We start from the raw sequence: 22,237 nt of genomic DNA, 5'->3' as shown, positions 1-22,237 counted from the left end.
CAGTGGATTCATGTTATTTATTACTAAACAGTGGGATTTTATCAGCTATAATCATCATCAATAAATTTGTCTACTTTTTCTATATTAACTGACAATATGTTCAAAAATATTTACACTTGATATAGGGCGGCTGTGGCTCAGAGGGTAGAGCAGGTCGTCCACCAAATCGTAAGTTCAGTGGTTCATTCCCTGCTCCGGTCACATGTCGAAGTGTCCTTGAGCAAGATACTTAACCCCAAATTGATCCCGAAGGCTGAGTGAATGGGTATTTAGATTAAATCCTGATGAGCAAAGTTGGCACCTTGCATGTCAGCCTCTGCCATCAGTATGAATGAATGGGTGAATGGGTGCTGACATGTAGTGTAAAGCGCTGACATGTAGTGTAAAGCGCTGACATGTAGTGTACAGCACTTGGAGTGGTTGGAAGACTAGAAAAGCGTTATATTAATACAGTCCATTTAACATATACTTTATATAAAATCTCCTACGGATTTATGTATGATTTTGTTACATGTGAATGAGCCATCTGTTAATTAATAATGTAAGAGAACGACAGGAGTGTCTCCTCTTTAAAGTTACATACATTACATTGTTTTATTGAGATGTAATTATCCCAAAGGTATATGATGCTGAATATCTGTTTGCTTTGAATGTTAGTTATAGATAGCTTGTGCAGTATGGGATACAAGGCACTGACGTTGAAATTCAAAGTGCACCTATCAGTACACTGACGGACACAAATTTACAAGCGAGCTTTTGGACCTTTGCCTTTTTGTTCCACGATCTGACCGAAGAGCCTCGCCACCTCCTGGGAGCAGCCTCGGTGAATGGTGAGTCCGAAACCTCCGTGGCCGTAGTTGTGTATCACCTGAATGAGAGCCACCATACTTTAGAAGTTGAATGACACCAACATTCCCATTAATAATTCCCATGTTGAGCTGTTAAAGTTTACCTCGACTGTGGTTGCACCAGCCTGTATGGTCTCCCTCTCCAGTCGGACTTTGCTGCGAACAGGCCTGAGGCCGGTCCAGTCCTCTACGATCCTGGCATGCTGAAGTTAGTAACAACAAAACATCATCTTTCTCAAGCTTGACATTTTGCAGAAAAATAATGTTTCATCAAAAACATGTTTGAGGGCTGAATTACAGAATAAGTATACTAAATATATCAAATGTTAAATACTTTAGCACTACAGAAGACTCATTGTAAATCATTTATTACAGTCGACACAGGAAGTCTTTTTATGGGTTTATCACCTCACCTTGAGTGAAGGCTCGAGCTGGCAAGCTTCTTCCCAGATTTTCTTATGGTCAGTGGAGTTGTTCTGTTCGCTCCAGTTTCCTAACTGGAAAATCCCACCAACTGTCACCAGACGACTCCTGCAGACACAGAAAAACAACTTTCCGTCTAAAAATAACACTGTAATCTCAAATCACACAACACCATGTGGTCGACACAGTACAACCACTGTAATTTTTGCTGGCAACATGCATTGTGTGTATGATACTGTAAACCCACAGTACTCCTATTCCTCACTATAAACACTACAGGAGAACTTTGTTCCTAAAGTGTCACTAGCACTACCCTGGAATGATGTATGGTGAATTGTAGATTCCTGCTGCAATATTGTGGGTAAGAACCCAATGCTTCAGCCACGGAGCATCCACCTGAAAAACAGAGGAATAACAAGGTTCAACCACTATTTCCATGGTGCCTTTACAGCTGGTTATAAACTGTTCACTCTCACCTTCACTATCTGGCCCCGGCCTGGTTTGAGCTCAGGGTCCGACTGGAGCTCGCCTGATCTCATCCCAGAGCAGTTTATTACCACGTCTGCCCCAGTTTCTGCCAGCTAAATACGGGAAGCATGATAAGAGAAAACAAATAGTGATAACATTGTGTGAGGCTTTCTGGAGGTAAGTAGGAAAATACAACATTCTGGCTGTTATGATTATACAGACTAGATATAAAAATGTATATAAAATAAAACATAATAATATATAACAAAACATATGCAACTATAATATTACAAAGTCTCTACTAACCTCCTTGAAGGACTTTATTTTCCTGTGATAAAATTTCACACCCCTTTTTTGCAACCTGAGAATAACACAAAACCAGATGTATATTATTAAGAAAGGACTCCTGAAAAATACACTTTTTGACTTCTGTTAAACTGAAACCACTCAAGATATCCTAAACAACATATGAGGACATCACTCATTCATTACATAGCGTATAGGGATTTGTATATTGAGGACAATAATCAGGTCATTCCCATCTTGCAGCTGTTTGAATTTGCCTTTTTCCCAGCCTACACTACTTTTTACTGTGCACTGTGGGATCATTTTAGTTTACAATATGGGTATATATATCAGATAACAAATGGTAAACACAGTAAATAGTAAACCATTTTAGCCAGACAGACAGACTAGCTCAACTGAAACCATGTATTGAACATGTAAGATAAGATAAAACTATATTGATCCCCGAAGAGGCAGTTAGGAACAGAGAGTGATAAGGTTGTTTCCTTTCATCATTTTATTGTATAATAAATGATGTCGCAAATCAGTGCTTACACCTATTAATCTATTAACTGGGTTTGACTCAGGACTTGTTAAGGTCTGGTATAAGAAAAAAGAAAATCACTCACCAATCCATCAGCCAAGGTAAATATGTTTTACCTTCCACCATGAGAGCAGTGTTGAACCACCCATGCCTGGAGATATTAGAAAAGACACACACATATTATTATACATTTTTGTATCTTTTATTGGGAACCATGAAATACATTTTTTAGTAAGAAAAAAACAATTAGTTTATTTCAGAAATCTTTAGTATAATTTCTTTCTTTCTTTCTTTCTTTCTCTTTATTACCGGAAATGTACATGTCTATATAATTTTATTATTTATGTTTTTCTTTTGGTTTTGTGTTATAGGAAGATGTCTTATAAGGAATAATGTACAGCGAGTCGGTCATTGTTGTGAAATAAACCCTGACAGGGCGTTAATAAACAGCATTATTACACAGCTTTGTCGAATACTCGATTCTGATTGGTCAATCACGGCATTCTACGGTCTGTTATTTCTTTATAACAGACGGTTGCTACGGGCGCAGTTCTGATGTTGGACTCTGGCGGACCGTTTTTGTGTCAAATTATTGATTTCTTATGTAAGTGGCTGTGTAATAAGCGGGATAATGTACAGCTAGCGGGTCATTGTTGTGAAAGAATCCCCTTCAGGGCCATGCAAGACCCCGACGCGAAAGCAGGTTTTATTTCACAACAATGATCGTCTCACTGTACATTATCCCTTACGAGTCTTGTCATCCCATGTAGGAAGGGTCCAATGTTTGGCATGACATGGTTACAGAAACTAACTAACTAAATAACTATGTGCGGCTCTACTTTATGGTCTTTCAGTGTTTTGCTTTCGTGGCTGTTCAGACAGAAACCTACTTGTATCCGGGGAACAGCTGCAGTTCTCGCTGTGTGAGCTGTCTGAAGCCCAGGACAATATCTTTAAATGAGGGATCCTGCAATCAAAAACAAGTCAGCATCACATCATTTATGTCCTAATCATGTGCTGGCTGTGTTCGTTTGCTGTCACACAATAAAGAGTCCCAATTAACCCCTGAGTCTGAGTTTAAACCCAATCCTTAGTGAGGCCTCTCTGTTATTGTTTTCCAACCACTGCAGCCAGGCATCCATCTTCGTGTTGGTGAACAAAACTCTTCTTTCAGTCAGGCTGAATACTCATGGACTGTGTTTATGGTTGATATTGTACTGGTGTGTGATACATTTATGAAGTTATAGTTATATGAGGTTACTGCAGTGCCTTTGCTCTTGGTTGTAAAAGGCTTCTGAAACAAGGTCAAATCTTATCTTTGAGGCCAGATTGACTGTGCGTTCTCCAAGAACAAAGCAGCGCTACTCACTGGGGCTGGTTCAGTGCAGACGTTGTAGCCAGACTGAAGGAATATACCCATCTGTATGGACTCTGGTGAACGGAGGTGGCTCAGCAAGTAGTCAAATGTCTCTTTATTCCATTTTCTAAATGTGAGGACAAATACAGCATTATAATTTTTGCAGATAAAGTGGGAAATCAAAAGAGAGTGGAGGTGACTGCACTTACGTCTCCTGGACGTTGCCCTTATCGTAGAGGTATGGCTGCCAGAAGCCAGCAGCTCCATCACTAGTGGTCAGGGGTGTGAAACAGTCTGCATACACCTCGATGGTCAGTGGGCTGACGATGGAGTGATACTGTTCATAGATGCTCTGAGCTGTTGACAGGCCGATGACACCAGCTCCAATCACTGCCACCCGCATGTCTGGATTAACATGAGGCACACACAACACCAAACAGGTTAGGTGTGGAAGCACACACCCACAAAGGCATCCTGTATATGTAAACAGACCAACATCTTCCTCTCTATTGTATTGTATTGTATTGTAATACACTAGATAGGTTATGTTTGGATTAGGCTGTCAAAGTTAACGCAATAAGAACTTGTTCACGCAAATTCGTTTCAATGCCACTAATTTCTTTAACACATTAACACAACTTGTGATTTTTAGGTTGTAGCGGGCTCAGTTTTAGAGTGAAGATACTGGCATCATATGAAACTAAAAAACATAAGGAATCCATTGGTACCAACCATATCATACTAACTAGCATGTTGCGAAGGAAGCTCAATAACGCTCAAAAATGTACACTGAATTTTCACGAGGAAAAACTGCCGTAGCCATTTTCAAAGGCCTTGACCTCTGACCTCAATATATGTAAATGTAAATGGGTTCTATGGGTACCCACGAGTCTCCCCTTTAAAGACATGCCCACTTTAAAACAGAGTATTCTCCTGTTGGTATTGACTCTTGTTTTGAGCTCCAGCTGCTGCCAATCAGGTCTGGCCTGTTGGGTGCTGCGCCCTACTAAAGTGATCATTTGGCGTCTGTTACAAGCATCGGCATGCCACGTTGATCTAATCTGGATAAGGCACGTGCAATAAGGCAAGTTAAATTGTGGTTGAGGAATGGAACGTCATCCCACAGCAACGTGTGACCAGGTTGGTGACCAGCATGAGGACGAGGTGCCAGGCTGTTGTGGCTGCGTATGGATCTTCCACCGCTACTGAGGCTCCTGACGGTGCATTAAATTAATAAAGTGTAAAATTGACAATATGTCTTGTTTGTTCCTTGTTACTGATAGAGAGTTCAATCATCCAATCCACCAAACAACTCAAAACGAGAGTCAATACCAACAGGAGAATACACTGTTTACCATTGGCAGAGCATTTTGGCAAATTTGTCTTGGGCGCTACCCACATAATCAGCTGTGCTGCTCATCCCACAAATGCATGATCCTAACAAGTTGGACATCATTGTGAAGGTAAATAAACAGGCTTTCCAATGATATAAAATACAATGCCAATTAGCGTTGAAACAACAGAGAAATAATCCACTAAACACAAATTTCCAAACTTTTTTTTCTCCGAGTTTATATACCTACATTTGCATAAAGCAAGCATATTTGCCCACTCCCATGTTGCTAAGAGTATTAAATACCTGACAAATCTCCCTTTAAGGTACATTTTGAACAGAGTAAAAAATGTGCAATTAATCATTTACAATCATGCGATTAATCACGATTAAATATTTTAATCGATTGACAGCTGTAGTTTGGATAGAAGATTAGGAAATTACTATTCTGTTATTATTTCTACATCATTAAACAATGCATTATTTCAAAATGTATTATTACTATTATTATCATTATTAGTAGTAGTAATAGTAGTAGTAGTAGGAGCATAGTACAGATAATGATAAGGTCTTTAGACTAAGCTACTGGAGTTACCCTGCACTATATTCATTTTTAACAGTCTCTTCTGCACTATATTCACTTTTTTAATAGTCCTGTATCACAGCTGTTACCCTGCACTATATACAGTTTTAACAGTTTTCTTCATCTCCTTGTATTTTTATATCTGGTATATATTTTTTTGTACTTTGTACTTTGCACTACTAACTTTTTTACTGCCTTTTTACTAACACTATGGAACTGTGATGCTGGAAACTTGAATTTCCCTCAGGATCAATAAAGTTACTATCTATCTATCTATCTATCTATCTATCTATCTATCTATCTATGTATCTATATATCTATCTATCTAGATATATTGAGTAGAAAAAGTTAGAAGCCTTGAAAATAGTCTAGAAATACTGTTTGGAGAACTCAGATAGAAACTCTAACAGAGTTGGCCAAATCCTGAACCACATCTGAGTAAAACATTCACAAACTATGCAGCTATAAATAGGAGAGTGTGTAACGGAGCGGACAACATGTCGGATAAATAAAGGCTACATCATAGTTTACTCGCTGACGTGGAAAAGGCTGCACAACAGAACAGATCGGATGCAGATATTTATAACAACTGAACCTGTGTGATTTCCATAAAAGTTTTGCTTTACCTTCTTCAGACTAGTTTTCAGCCACCACTGCAGCAGGACTTGTTAACGTCTGATCCACAACTCCTCAGACTCAACCTCAACTCACCATCTGGTCCAGCTGTCACATGGCCGAGGGGCGGAGACAGCAACCTCCCAGCAGCAGCACGTAGCATCATCATCCTCATCCTCCTCCTCATCATCGGAGCAGCGTCTATGATTCAAAGCTCAACTATCAGTTACACTATGTATTCGTGGACATGCATGTATTCACACATTGTTTTCTGCGAGCTCTTCATTCTCTCCACATAAAACTTGGAAAAAAAAGTTTTGAAATTTGTGTTTGGTCGATTATTTCTCTGTTGCTGCCTTGTTGTTGGAAAGCCTGTTTATTTACTTTCACAATGATGTCCAACTTGTAAGGATCATGCATTTGTGGGATGAGCAGCACAGCTGATTATGTGGGTAGCGCCCAAGAAAAATATGCCAAAATTCTCTGCCGATGCTAAACAGAGTATTCTCCTGTTGGTATCTGGTGCTACAATCAGCATAACAGGAGAATACACTGTTTACCATTGGCAGAAAATGTTGGCATATTCTTCTTGGGCGCTACCCACATAATCAGCTGTGCTGCTCATCCCACAAATGCATGATCCTTACAAGTTGGACATCATTGTGAAGGTAAATAAACAGGCTTTCCAACGATGTAAAATACAATGCCAATTAGCATTGTAATAAGAGAGAAATAATCCACCAAACACAAATTTCAAAACTTTTTTTTCTGAGTTTATATGAAGCACTTACAAACCACAAGCACACAGGTGTTACTTATATCATTACTGAATCATTGAGTGCTCCAATGCTGTTTAATGTCCGTGCTGGCTCCTCTCATAAGGCCCTCTTCAAGCAGGACAGATCACACAACACAGAGTTACTAATTAATTACTAATATTAATATTAATGTAGCCCGTGGAATTTAATGCCACACAGGACACAATTACTTTGAGGTTCTAGTAGTTTCAGTTTTATTGTTAACCATAACTTTAAAGGTCCCATATTATGCTCATTTTCAGGTTCATACTTGTATTTTGTGTTTCTACTAGAACATGTTTACATTCTGTAATGTTCAAAAAACACATTATTTTCCTCATACTGTCAGCCTGAATATGCCTGTATTTACCCTCTGTCTGAAACGCTCCGTTTTAGCGCATTTTGACGGAATTGCAACCGAATTGCGTGCTAGGCAACAGCTTGGGTCCATGTGTACTTCCTGTCAGCTGATGACATTCACATACACTGCAACCAGGAATAAACTGGGACACATTTAGAATGTTTACGTTTAAAATTGTGTCAAGGGTCTAAATATTGTATATTTGTGACATCACGAATGGGCAGAAATCCTGACAGCTTGTTTCAAATGCAGAGTTTCTGAATACGGGCTGTGTGTATTTCCCTGTGGATTGAGTGTTTCGATACTTTCACAGTATTTATATAGGACTTAAGCCTGGTTTATAATTAAAAAAACGTGAAAATCTCACTTTTTTATAATATGGGACCTTTACATATTATTAACAGAGTGCAGAATCTTTATGAGTTCTCTTAGTTAACTGTACATGTGATTTTACAGTTCCAGTTAGCCTTTATAGAAAATGGCTTCAAATAAAGACAAAAAATACACAAAATACGGAAAACAGAAACAAAACCTGTTACATACATACGTCACAACCATAAACCCACCATATAATCTGGAAATGTACAATGGATATGTACAAAGTACACTTACATTTCAACACTTTTCACAAAACCCCACATGGAACTGCCTGGAGAGACTACAGCATCGTATACACTGTCTTTGCCTTCAAACAAAGATAATAATGAATGTAAAACCTGTACTCTTTCACCATTTAACGAGGTACAATTACAGACTGTGCTGTTTTTAAGCAAACATGACTGTCCATCATGTGATGTGAATCTCGCGGGTTGTTTCAGGAAGAGGGACCATGATGCACTTGGCGGAGTAGCACTATTATTACTCAACGCTGCCACCCTGTGACCAAAGTCCACATCTGCCTGTGTGGCCACTTGCAGTCTAATTCACATCTCACTGACTTAACAATGTCACTTGCATAAGAAAACAACAAAGAACATTTAACTTTAAAGACATTTTGGAACTATAACAAGTGGAAAAATAAATTTGAATTAGAAGATTTTCCCCCCCTATTTACGGCAGCTATGCACTATTTTTCAAGCCATTTGTGATCATAGAATGCCTAAAAATATGAACATCATTTGGGAAAAACATTCAAGATTCAAGCCTTTTATTGTCATTGTGTAGTACAACGAAATTAGATTGTGTCAATCCCATAGGTGCTAATGAAATGATAATACAATAAAAAAGAGATAGTGCAATATAAATATTAAAAAATAAAAGATAATACAATATAAAATTTAACAATACAATATGTATATTGATGAGATGACAGTTTTACCAGATTATTGCACAAAGTGTCCGTCAGATAATTATATAATTATTGCACAGCATCAGATAATTATTGCACAGAGTGATCAACATATGTTATTGCACATATCCGTAACAGTAGATTTACAGTATTTACATTGCACAAAAGTGACACAAAAGTGACCAACTATTATTGCACATGTCCGTAACAGTAGATTTACATTGCACGTGTTCAACTCAGACAGAGGAAATGTCAGAGTTCAGGAGGTTTATGGCAGTTGGGAAAAAGCTGTTTTTAAGTCTGTTTTCAAGCCATTTGAGATAAAAGAATGCCTAAAAATATGAACATCATTTGGGAAAAACATGATAGTTTTTCCCAAATGATGAAAATGATAGTTGCCAAGGGGGGAAAATCATCCTGTAGAACCTACATCCTATTTTGTATCTTTTTGTTCTCCAACTGTCTTCATCATTCTGAAACCATTACACAAGAAATGTTAAGGATGACTAATTTTCACTCCATGCCACCACCAACATTGACATACATGTAATGTTCCTATCTTTACATAACATAGATAGGGTAGGAATTTGTTAAACAGCAATACTAATCTTAAAACCTATATTTTTGTTTGAGTAGAGTTCACAGAATGAATGTTAAACTGACAAATCTGCTACATTGGAATGGAAATGCCATAATAATCTGGGCTGCTCTAAGTTTAAATCATGGATCCCCAACAAAGTCAAGTAAATGTGTTCTTCAATACTCAATTGAATATTAGGCCAACAGAATATAATTTATTCAATAAGGCCTTTATTATATGTATTTGGGGAATTGCATAGTAGTAGTAGTAGTAGTAGTAGTAGTAGCAGCAGCATAGAACCCCCCATGACAATATTAGGGTGGACCTATAGATGGCAATATTTCCTCAGTGATGGAACTTTTGCTCCATCGGCTCCAGTCAGAGAGACTGGACCCAATGGGGATAAATGACACAAAGTTGAAAGTGTTTTAAAAACCTAAGAGTTTCAGGGCTTTTGAGAAAAGATTTGGGGCTGGCTATTATTATTATTTGTAGTGGCCATTTGTCGCAAAAATCAAGATCAAACTTAAATCAAAGGGCCACTGATGCACCATAGGTATGTGGTTTATGCGAGCAAAAGAATCCATTGTCCATGCAAAATGTATGTGTTTCTGATGTTTTATTTATCCCAGTTTATTTATCCTTAAAAGCCCACTCAGGTGCATGCTGGTCCTATACCTACCTACCTACCTACCTACATACCTATATAACCAAATTCATATATAAAAGAAAACAAAATACAAATTACACAAAAAAAACTAAATATAGGGTACAAAACAAGAAAATAATAAAACTAAACAAAGCAAAAGAAAACACAAAAAAGTCTAAATAAAGTAAACATCTAGAATAATAAATCCAACAATGCTAATTATTATTAGTAAAACAACAACTAAATACTAGCAACAAATAAATAGCTCCATTATTATTATTATTATTATTATTATTATTATTATTAAGTTTAATATTATTATTATATTATTTGTATTATTATTATTATTATTATTATTATAATAATAATAATAATAATAATAATAATAGTGGAGCTATAATAATAATAATAATTATTATTATTATATTTGAATTATTATTATTATTATTATTATTATTATTATTATTGGCTTACTTTTCTGCTTGCCACTGCCTTCTGTTAAATCAAATGTGGGGTTATTCATATATTGCAGTGCTCTGTAACAGCATTTTAAAATATCTCTATACTGTTTTATTCCATTGTAATAAACTTATTTTTCTTCTATAGGTCTATACAATCTTATTTTATTTTGTTAAATCCTGTTTCTTTTATATATATATATATTGTCTAAATGGCATTTTCAGTCTTATATAAAGCACTTTGAATAGCCTTATTATTGTATTTTTTTTATAGTGATTATTATTATTTTATTACTATATAGTAACAAGTTTGCATGGTGATGTCCGGGGCCTTGAAGGCAGCACTTCCTGCAGACAGACAGCCAGCCCAGCCTGCTGCAGGAGAACACGGCTCCTCTCTCTCTCCCTCCATCCATCCGTCCATCCATCACTTTGTATGTACCGTTAGCACCACCAGCAGCAGCAGCAGCTAGCAGCAGCTCACCAGGGCCCAGCGGCGCCGGCCGGTGCATCCACAGCTTCCTCCAGCCATGGCGTTGGTCACTCTGCAGCGGTCCCCGACACCCAGCGCCGCGTCCACCGCCAGCACAGCGACCACGACCGCGGGGGAGGTCAGTCAGTTTGGTTTCCCCGGGGTGGAACAGAAAACGATGCTGAGGATGAGGATGAGGATGTGGGAGATGTTGCCGGGGAGACAGGCCCGCTGATTGAAGCTAGCTATATTAGCACCGTTAATCAAGGCCTATTGAAGGAGGCTTGGACACACGTCATAGCTTTTGGGTATTACGCATGCGCAGTAGAATCTGGTCTGAAATTGAGCCAATCGCACAGCATCTTCTGTTACACTGCGCATGCGCAATACCTCACACCCCAAGACTAGTCACCCAGCCTCATTTTATAGGCCTTGACTAGCGGCTTCGTTACTGTTAGCTAACGGTAGCTAGCTTTACTGTTAATCTGATATTGCCGGTCACCACATAAACCAATAAGGCCTGTACACTTCTCATTTTTAAATACAATTAAATCATAATAAAAAAAACACCTGTTAGCTAAATGTGGTGTTAATTTGAAAGCGGGGGCTGAGCTTGTCAAGTGCCTTATGAATGTATTAAGCTGTAGCTAACGCTAGCTAGCTGGGGATGATGTGAGAGGCTGACATTGACATTAATACAGCTTTATAACTGTGTATGTCTGCACAGCAATAACAGGGCACTTCATGGTGTCTCTGCAGTCCAAAAACATGCTAAGTTCACATTCATTTACTCATATTAAATGTGAGATTTTTATGTTTTTAGTCTGGTGGCTTGGTTGAGCTACAGTTTCTTTTTCAAATTAGAGGAAGTCAATTACACTGAATATTTCTGTGTCAATTCCCACTGTGCTGTCCTGTTGGTGTACAGGGAAGTATGAGATTTACAGTCTGGTAAAAACAGCCATAAGACTACACTTTAAGGTTTGCTTACATATCTCTATCTCAGTAGAGAGTCACAGTTTGAGCAGTTAGTTTTATGGACATTTACAGCACAGGAAAAAAGTGATTGCTCTCCCCTCAAAACTATAATCATGCAAAGATAACTTCCTTTGCTACTTTCAAGTGCAAGTATTTTCTCTTCACTGCCATTTGAGGGCGCTAACAACCAGCTATAAAACAGGAAAGCTCACCTTATCCTGCTCTGTATGACCAAATCAGAGGAAACAGACATGACATAATGTGTTATAATATCAGTAATATGTAATGTGATATATGATGGCAAGTTAAGGGCTTTATAAATAAATAGAAACCAGTACCTGTCACATCTTGCTGTTAGAGAGGCCCAGTGTAATGTAATGTAATGTAACTGCATATAAGGCCTGTGTTAATCCATACAGACACTGCATAGATGGTGTACAGAGTTGAATAGTTGAATTTAAGTTTTGCTAGTTTTATTTATTAAAATGTTCATTTAACTTTATAAGAACCTGGGAGCTCCCTGCCCTTTTATTTTAAGATAATATTGAAAAGTTCTCTTTTGATTAAACATATGCTTTAAGGCATTTCAACAAAGTTTTGTGTTATTCCCATTTTTGAAACCAAGATTTTAAATTTTACTGCAAATGTATATCGGTTCAAAATATCGGTTATCGGTCTCCTTGACTACTAATAATCAGTATCGGTATCGTTCCTGAAAAACCCATATCGGTCGATCCCTAATCTATATAGCTGGGTGTATTTACATCCATCAATGTTTGAGCTGGAGATGACAACATTATTTTTCCACAGTATGTTCGAAACCGTGCAACACCTTAAATGTCATACATGGTTGGTACTCATTGTAAATACATTGCTCTATTTAAAGGAGTTAGTTTTGTTGGTTTGACTGGGATTCATCTGTGTACCTCAATGTCTTGCTGGAGCGGTTGGTGTAGTCCAGCAGCGTGGTGAGGTGTGACAGATAAAGCTGGCTGGAAGCTGCTGCAGCTATGATGTCATCTACTCGTGAGCGGGGTGGGTGGGGTGGTGGAGTACTACTGTATGAGGCAGTTAATGCGTGAGATTATTTCACCTAATACACAATAATGGAAAGCTAGTCATGCAGTGTTACATGCTCCTCTCGCAGAATGATTTTCTTACATCGAATGGTGCTAATTTTTCTGCGTGCCATTGCATTTATCTTTTTTTTCTGCTGAGTATACTTGACTTGCTGCAGCTGTACATCCGTGGCTATAGACTTTCCCTGACAGTGGCTAGTTTCAGTTCACTGTTCCTAAATGACAGACCTGAATGAGTCCAATTTTGGTCAAAGTAACTCGTGAATTTGAACACATAAACTGTTCCATTTTGTGGTTTTAAAGGTCAAGTTTGTAGGATTTAGGGGGATCTATTAGCAGAAGAGGAATATGGTATTCATAACTATGTTTTCATTAGTGTATTATCACCTGAAACTAAGAATCGCTGTGTTTTTGTTAGCTTGGATTGAGCCCTTCATATGTACATAGGGAGTGGGTCCTCTTCACAGAGTCCGCCATGTTGCTCCGCCATGTTTCTACAGTAGCCCAGAACGGACAAACCAAACACTAGCTCTAGAGAGAGCCTTTCACGTTTTTACGTTACCTGAAGGACACCGTAGTTTTCCGAAACACTTGGGAAGGAAAGGGTGAGCGGAGGGGTATTCAGTTGGTTGCAATCTGCATCCTCACAGCTAGATGGCACTAAATCCAAAAAAGTGGTCCTTTAAGTATTTTTAATTTATCATGAAAAAATTCCCCCACTTTATAATTAAATACAAAATGTAGATTATCTCAAACTTGGTCAAAGGGGATTTGGTGAGTTTTAGAAAATCCTAATCATGATTAATCAGACATGGATTGGGTATAATCTGCTGTGTTTGGGTGCTAAACCACCAGACACAGCGAACCTCTTAACATGCTCCTGCATTCTCCGTCCTCCCTCATCCTCCCCAACAGTTATTCTGTCAATAGATTGGTGCAGGGATGACATATTTTTGTACGCCAACACGGAATTTAGAATCACACGGGTTCCCTCGACAAAACGCCAATGGGATTTTTCTATTGGATCCTGGATTATTGCAAAAAAATAAACTCTGTGGCAAACAAACGTTTATGATAATTTCACGTTTTGTTCCGTAAAATAATCTCCACAAATGATCCCCACTTCTATAATTTTTGAAGTATGAATACAATCACCAGAAGTAAAAAGCTAACGTCAGGCTATAAACTAACTACACCACGGTTGTATGAGTGCAAGTATACACAACGAGCGGGATATTACCATACGTATTTTACATCGTAGAATAAAACGTTAAAATCTCTTAGGCTTGTGTTAACCACAGACCTTATTTCAGGCATCTAACTAAAAACCCATTGACTTTGAGACGAGGGAACTGGAAGAGCTAAAATGCTAACTGATTTCCAGGTTTTAAGACTCATTCCTTCAGCACTCTATATGTCCTAAATCATATTAAATGCGGTGTGTTTTCTTCGCGCAAAAAAAGGCAGGTTTGTGACCAACCTGAATCAATGCTTTTCACTTTGATTACTGCAGTGTGTGCAGGCTGGTCAGCTGATCTTTACACAGCCTTGCTCATCAACCTCCATTATACCCTCACCATGTAAATTGCTTGTCATGTAATTTGTTGCACACCATGCTTTCCTCTCTACTGCCATATTAGTTTTCGTATGCTCATTTCTTATGTTGAGCATCCTACGAGCTCCTCCAGGTGGTGTGGATGCTATTAAATGCATATAACACACACCTGCATTTGCAGTGACTTCACTGGTACAGTATTTGCTCGCAGCACCGTATTTGACAGCGGTCTGAGAACAGAAGACAGGATTGACTTTGACTGGAGTGTACTGCTGCCAGACTTAGTTTTTTCTGCTCCCTTTGATGCTGAAGTCAAACTATACTCTTCTGTGTCTACAATTGCTGTGTGATAAAATGTTAGTGAGCCCATTTTCATTACATGGAGCAGTTCACTTCTCTGATGGTGGGGAATAGGTTTACACTTGAAGTTTCATATCGCTGTTATAACACAATTATACAGTTTTCTCAGATCATTTAATGACATGAGTGTTGGTATCTGCCACAAAAAGTATACCAACACTGAGATTTAGTACTTGTACTTTATGAACACACCGTATTTAAAGCGTTTCATTTGTGAGTAAACTTGTCAATTTCATATATCAAAGTTTATGATTGGTAAAATATAAATAATTGCCAAATGGGTTCAATGTGATATTAAAATATTTCCCTTATCTGTATTGCAGGATTTTGGGAGTGAAGATGAACGGCGAGTAAATCAGAGGTAAGTTTACTCTAAGTTTAGTTTGGCCCTTCTGTTGCATGGTACGTAGCAAAGCAGGTCAGATTTTACACGCAGGTGTTGTTGACTGATTGGCTGCATCTGAGTCATTTGGTGAAATCTGGAGTGGCGGCAGACTAGCTGGCAGCAACAAATGAGGACAACTAAGCGTCAGTGTGATAAAACACCTGTCTGTTTGTCTGTCTGTCTTGTTAGCAGAGTCATCAATTCCTAATAGCCAACAGTAAAACCATGTTATTCACAGTAGTCTCTCAAGTAGTATGTTGACAGACATGTCTGTATTTTTTTATCAGCACTTGAACTTGTTCTTAAACTGTGCATAATCAGTTGAGTCACTTGGCTTTTCCACAGCTTTTCTTTTATTTAGAGTGCTTGTGCTGCATTGGATTGATAGAGAGCTGATTATGGTTTTGGTACTTACTGAGTAAAAAACACTAAATATTTGCTGATTAGAGCTTCAAAAGTGAACATTTACCATTTCTCAACTCTGTGTCCTCCAGTCAAATTAATACATTAAATTCTTTGTCTAAAGATGAAATGTTGCACTATGCCGTGGCCCATGTAATTAAACTCTGGTGAAAAGAAATTATAAAGCAGCACCAGAGTGTTCACGCAATCAACCGTTTTCACCCTGCAGGTTCTGGCAAGACAGCTATTGTTTCACTGGTAAAGATACGTTGTGAATCAAATAAGTCACAATATTTTCTTACTCCTCTACCAGCTGTTTTCAAGTATGTAACTATTTACCATGACTATATCCAGTCAGTGCACGACAGCCCTTGATGTTGCGTTCAACAGTTTTTCAGTCAAACTGTTTTTTAAATGTTCCCAATAGTGAGACAAGATCAAAAATACACTAAGAGAAGAACTAACTTTAGATGATGGAAACAGTTGCAGCCCTAGTCCAGTATGTACTGTATGGGTTTGTCAGTTTTCTGTCAGAAGCTGTAGCAGAGTCTCTGGGGGGGTTACAAGATCTTTTTCAAATTGAAAGAACTGTCAATTTGGCTTTGTACTTTTATCATGTAACGTAATGTATTAACAGCAGTATAAATGTATTGTGTTTTGTAATGTGTAATGTGTTTTGTGCAGTAATATGTTCACCAAGCTAAATGTTGTTTTTAGTTTTCTGCAGATTAAGATGTTTCTTTCTGGATGTCATCTTCCAATAAGCATCCATAATTACTTATCAGTTATTATAACTTAGATTAACCCTCTGAAATGCAATGACTGTGTGGAACGACTGTTGTAAAGCACCAACAAGTCTGTTAAAACTGAATGTTCTGTTCTTGGATATTTGGCTTTGGAAACATGCTTGGCTAGAATGGAGCTGAAATGTTCTGCATGAATTTGATAGCGAGTATCTTATTGTAACACGACTACAGTGAAATTGTTTACTGGAGAGATTTAATTTCAGATCAGAGCAGAGCAATACAATAGCCTTTGTAATAGCCTGCGTGTCTTTTAATATCGACTTGTCAAGATGGTGACAATGATGACAAAGTAGGTCTGTGAACGTGCAGTCTTGTTATGAATTCGTGATTTGCTTTTGTGAGATTTGTGATTTGTGATTCTCTATTGCGGAAAACTTCACTCGAGTAATCTGTGAACTGGAGGAATTTTTGAATCAGCAGAATACTTGAAACCCTAAAGATAAGCAGATGCGTCATTCTTAGAGGTTGTTTTCTTTTAAGTTATGCAACAACCTTCGCGATATCCCGAAGCACTGCATGTGTGTGAGAGTGATCTATGCATGATGCGAGCCCGGTCTTGCCTCAAGATTGCCTCAAGATTGCCTCAAGGGTCTGGTAGGCCAAGTTATGTAATTAAATAGCCAGTAAATCCCTGTTTTATAATATTATGGCATATTAAGTTGTCTTTTATTTGACACACATATTTCTCTTTAGATCAGGGTGTACTGATCTAGTGCACTAGATAGAGAGCTACATCTGTTGACAGACAGCCATACATTCGACTGCCAAGTGGGAGTATTTGCGCTTTACTGTTCCTGACTAACCTTGATAACGATGACAAGCCCAAGGGGTTGATGGAAGCCAACGTCAACAATCGTGCAGGTGTCGTTGGCACTGAACCAAGGAATGATTTTGTCTTACCATTTAGTGTACAGCGGAGTTGGGCAAGAAACACGAAGGGTAACACGAAGGATCTGCTGCTCCACAGAAATGTGAAGTCCATTTAAACTCACCACAACATTTTCTCACTCAAATAGCACACTTGTCAAGACTGGTAGTGATTTAAATGCCATAATATGTCAAAATACTCCCTCAGGATTTGAATGTGCGATATGTATGGATGGTTGAAACATAGGCTGACAAACTGCAGCAGAAGCACCATCTCTGGGTTTTTATTATAGGTCAATCTTTCCTCAGTGACATGATGACTTCATTTATTTCCTACTCAGGCCCACTGACACCTGAGGAGGTTTGTTCCTCTCCCTCTCTCTCAGTGGTGAGAATGGCAGCATTGTGCAACTGGCAGCCCCAAGAGGAGGCTTTTTACCCTCACTGTGCTGGTGTGTGCAAAACACTCTGAGAGCATGAATTAACCAGTATGGTTACTGCCTCTGTGTAGCCTTTTTGTAGTGAGTAGAGGTGTAGGGGTGGGTGATATGGCCAACATCTTTTATCACGGTACACTGTATGTAATCTTATATCACAATAACAGTATATATCACAATACAGTAATTGTTCTGTAAATTCAATTAAGAAAAAACAACTGCTTCACATGAGACAGCACTTGCGTTAAAAACAAAAGACTCAGTGTTACAGGTTTTAAGGTTAACCAGTGGAAATAAATACCAGCCTGTCAGTGCAATATAAAAATCACTCAAATTTGTATTTAAGAGTATTCCGAAAGAAAAAAAAGACATGACTTTTCCTGCGAGATTTGTACATTTTTCATTTGAAAAATCTGACAAAACACTGTCAAAATAAACTACAGTGTGCAAATTTCTGATAATCATATAACCAGAGTTCTTCCTCATCATGTAACCAGAGTTCTTCTTCCTCATCTTGGGTTGGGATGCGTTCTCCTGCTTTGTACAACTTACAACTTCACTTTCCTCTACGTTACCTTGTGAGGAAGCCGGATTCGCGAGATCACGCTCAAAACACAAAATCACACAAGAATTGCTGCCGTGGTGAAAACGGTATTGCCAAATCTCTACCGGTGGACACATTTCTACCGTTGTGCAGTATATACCGTCATATCGCCCAACCCTAGAGTCCTCGGTGTAATCCAACGCACTTCTCTCTCACATACCGACACACCTGGTGGTTCAGAGCAGTGGCTTAAAGAGGTCATCTGGTCAAGTTCAGGTCCATCTGGCTAACAAACTATATCTTAACTCTGTGACATGCCATCATTCCTGCCTGCTGCTTCTAAAGCTTGACCTGGCCTTGACCTGGCCTGCAGAGGAAGTTCCCTTCTACATGCACCTGACACACCGAGCTGGCCAAGTTTCCACCTGGATCATGACTGAACCCACGTCAGCTTTGAGAGTACAGTGTCTGCTTGCTAGTGACCAGGTGTTAAAGACGTTGTCCTATTGTCGAGAAGAATAGGAGAGCTATCTTGTTATCTGTGTCGAAGAGCTATTGTCATCAAATCCTTCTAAATTAACAGAGTCGTGCCATTTCATTGTGTCTGTGGGGGTTTGAATGCTTAGTGAGAGAGGGAAAGTGAGAAAGAAAGTTATAGCCTGTATGAGCTTCCAGCCCACAAACAGACTAATCTGCGGGCTCAATTTCAACAGTTCTTTCCATTTAGGGCTGTCCCCTTTTAGTCGATTAATCGACTAATCGGCTGTTTTGGTCTTAGTCGACTAAGATGTCTTTAGTAGATTAGTCGTTATTTATGCTTTTTTCATGTTGAATGACTTATTTCCAAGAAACGTATGAGCACATCTCTGGTAAACACAAGATTTAAAGTGGTGCTTTTTATGCAATTCTTTTTTGAGAAACTCCGTTTTACAGATCTGTCGATAAATCAACTAATCAATTAGTCGACAAAATCATATGAGTGTTAGTCAACTAAGAATTTCTTTGGTCGAGGACAGCCCCACTGCTATTGTATGATTATATTTAATTCCAGTACTGTATTTACTATTTTCGTTTCCTTCCATGTAGGGCTGCAACTAACGATTATTTCCATCGTCGATTAATCTGTTGATTATTTCCTCAATTAATCAACGACTAGTTTGGTCTATAAAATGTCAGTAAATGGTGAAAAATGTCGATCAGTGTTTCCCAAAGCCCAAGATGACGTCCTCCTCAAATGTGTTGTTTTGTCCACAACTCAAAGATATTCAGTTTACTGTCATAGAGGAGTAAAGAAACCAGAAAATATTCCCATTTAAATAGCTTGAGAATGACTCAAACCAATTATATATTCGCTGTAGTTACAGATGCATTAGACATAAAGGATATTTCATACTTAACCTATTGTTGTACTCTCTAATAATTCAACACATTGTTGTTTGTCTGTGCTACATCTGAGTGAGTGGCAGCCAGCGCTGGCCACTTGAAGGAGAGAGACAAGATAATCCCTCCCTTATAAGCCTGGGTTTAATGAGATTTGGGAGTTTTGGGAGTTTGCCAGTTCTCACTGCCCTTTCCACCGATGCTTGGCCCATGTGTTAAGCTCCCTGGAGGCACTACCTTGGATTCTGTTGACCCTTAAGGTGGCATGCACATGGAGACATCCCCTCAGGAAGTTTTGGCCAAAATTCCTCCGTCTGCTTTTTTTGTCTGGGCTTGCTTTTCCCTCGGAAGACGGAGAGAGAAAACAGCACTCTCAGTAGAGACGTTTTTTGTTGGACAGCAACCCAAGATGCTGGAAGTGGACATGTTTTGCATTGGTTAAAGAGGAAACCTGTTGTTCACTTTCTACTGAGTCCGACCTGATGGATGAGGAAAGAGTTCATGCTGAAGGAAGGAGAAATCCATCTCTTGAATTCTACTGGATTCATTGTTCTCTGTAAACTTCTGGCTTCATGTGTTTGTTGAAAAGCAAAAGAAAGCATGTGATTTAGGAGTGTGTGTACACATGCTGATCATGAACGAAGGAGTGAAATTTACTCTTGCTCTTTCTTACGGATGTGTAACCTACAGTGTACTGTAAAAGAGTGACACAGACAAAACCGACTGAAGGCACAGTTGTGTGTGCCCGAGGCAGCGGGTGGAGACTGCAGTACGTTCCTCCAGGCAGGAGTCTGACTCCAACACACGGAGACGCTCAGATAAGGGAGGAGGAGGAGGAAAACAGAGGGAGTGGCATCTGAACAGACGGCACTTCTTCACTGAGCAGCACAGATGAGTGCAGCCTGTCATTCAGTCTGTCACTCAAAAAGCAGCGGGCCAAAACCTGAAACCGTCATTCTTCTTCTTTTGCACTTTGCTCCGTCACTGTTTCTGGAGGCAGATGAAGAGGAGGTAGCTCCCGGCGGAGAGGCCCAGGGTTTCGTAACAGAATGCATCTGGTGGTAGAACCCATTCAGCAGGTGGTGATGAAGATGCTACCGTATTTCGTGGAGAATGCTGTGTTGAACCAGAGAGAAATAAACCGCATGTGAGTTAAGTTTATCTTCTGAAATGGGGTTTGAACTCGTGGGAACCTTCACTGATGAGATTTGAGCTCAAACACTTAACTAAAGTTTGGGCTTCCTGCTCAGTGCTTATGTTTTTGAACAGACTGGAAACTTTGAATCATTTGCTGTTATATTGTTGTAACTTTTAATTTATTAGTTCAGCTTGAATGTTGGTTGTCTGGGTCATTTTGCAACAGATACTACGGTGTCATTTCAGGCCAGCAGCAGACTGAATCAATCACTGAACATGTCCAGCTGATGAGATAGTGGACCTCAATCAAAACAAGTTGGCATGCAGTGGTAGCTGAGATTCAGTGGTACACAAATCCCTGCATTAGTGATATTTCTATGACTGTTTATCTTTGTATTTCTGTCTGTAAAGGAGGCATAGTAACTATATAATCCTGTGGAATCGTTGAGGCTATCTGGCAAGCTTTTCTCTCATAGTCTTTGTTTGCTTTGATACCAGATGTATTTTTAGCCTTGGTGTTTGTGGAGAAGCTGATAGCCGTGTGCCGCAAGGCAAGAGACAGTAGAGATGAGGCTGTTTAATTACGATGTCTGAGTAGAGCCTGTAAAGCGGTGGGACAGCTCTTGATTTACACATAAAGACAAGTGTCACTGAGTGCAACTTCTCTTATGAGGTATCACAGGCTAACCCGAGGACTCAAAGTTGGGCTACTAGTTGAAATAGGAGAAATGAACAGCAGGGATTTGTACACAGTACTGCCGAGTGATGAGGCTGTAGCCCTCGTCTTGCCACTTTTGCCTCATATTATCCATCACTCCCTGACAGTGGACCCTCCCGACAGCCTCATAAATCTCAAACAGAGAACAGAGGCCGAAACAGAAACCCACCAAAGTGAGACAAAAGCTCTTGTTGAGAAGTGTCCGCCCCCGAGCTTTGTCACTGTAGAACTTTTTTTCTGTGGCGCTGCCGGGGGCGGAGGGAATTTATTGTGAGGTGCACTAAACGAAGTCCATTGTTCCCACAAAATCATCTGTTTGGCCCCGGCCTTCTTCTGTATGTGGGTTTTGAAAGTCTGATCAGAGAGAGCCGAGGGAGAGAACAGTTTCAGAGCCGGATATGAAAATGTTTTATTTATACCTGTTTAAACCAAAGACATTTGGTCTGTGGGTTGTGTTTGGAGATGTAGGGGATGTATCCATATAACAAGTTTTACATTTTTCATTTTCATTTTTAAAGTCAATACCAC

The 22,237-nt window shown here is 39.1% G+C and overlaps 2 protein-coding genes across 5 annotated transcripts in view; one reads left to right on the top strand and one right to left on the bottom strand.

Annotated features, from left to right (window-relative positions):
* Positions 1-2: 2 nt before the first annotated feature.
* LOC141769191 (D-amino-acid oxidase-like) lies at positions 3-11,179 on the bottom strand. 3 transcript variants are annotated; one of them, XM_074638014.1, is made up of 12 exons: positions 11,032-11,179; positions 6,553-6,657; positions 4,135-4,330; positions 3,938-4,052; positions 3,459-3,535; positions 2,654-2,719; positions 2,046-2,100; positions 1,748-1,852; positions 1,585-1,667; positions 1,262-1,379; positions 953-1,051; positions 3-868 (listed from the first exon to the last, which is right to left on the bottom strand). In XM_074638014.1, exons 1-12 carry the CDS (start codon positions 11,099-11,101, stop codon positions 743-745), a joined length of 1,215 nt encoding a protein of 404 aa, XP_074494115.1. In that variant the 5' UTR covers positions 11,102-11,179; the 3' UTR covers positions 3-742. The 3 variants fall into 3 exon arrangements, with proteins under 3 accessions (XP_074494115.1, XP_074494116.1, XP_074494117.1); XM_074638015.1 differs by lacking the exon at positions 11,032-11,179 and adding an exon at positions 8,227-8,441; XM_074638016.1 differs by lacking the exon at positions 11,032-11,179 and having other exon boundaries at positions 6,468-6,594.
* The window catches only part of ssh1a (slingshot protein phosphatase 1a), a 24,661-nt gene continuing 13,491 nt past the window's right edge, over positions 11,068-22,237 (top strand). The window contains exons 1-2 of one of the 2 annotated variants that reach the window (XM_074638008.1): positions 11,068-11,200; positions 15,357-15,394. In XM_074638008.1, the coding sequence (XP_074494109.1) occupies positions 11,120-11,200; positions 15,357-15,394 (119 nt within the window). In that variant the 5' untranslated portion in view covers positions 11,068-11,119. Of the gene's footprint in view, positions 11,201-15,356; positions 15,395-20,697; positions 21,002-22,237 lie in introns of those variants that run through there. The other variant, XM_074638009.1, reaches the window with a different exon arrangement.

The sequence above is a fragment of the Sebastes fasciatus genome, chromosome 6, assembly GCF_043250625.1.
Source record: "Sebastes fasciatus isolate fSebFas1 chromosome 6, fSebFas1.pri, whole genome shotgun sequence".
In the NCBI taxonomy this organism is placed as follows: domain Eukaryota; kingdom Metazoa; phylum Chordata; class Actinopteri; order Perciformes; family Sebastidae; genus Sebastes; species Sebastes fasciatus.
The sequence above is the reverse complement of the archived record's forward strand: the minus strand, read 5'-3'. Positions and strand labels throughout refer to the sequence as shown.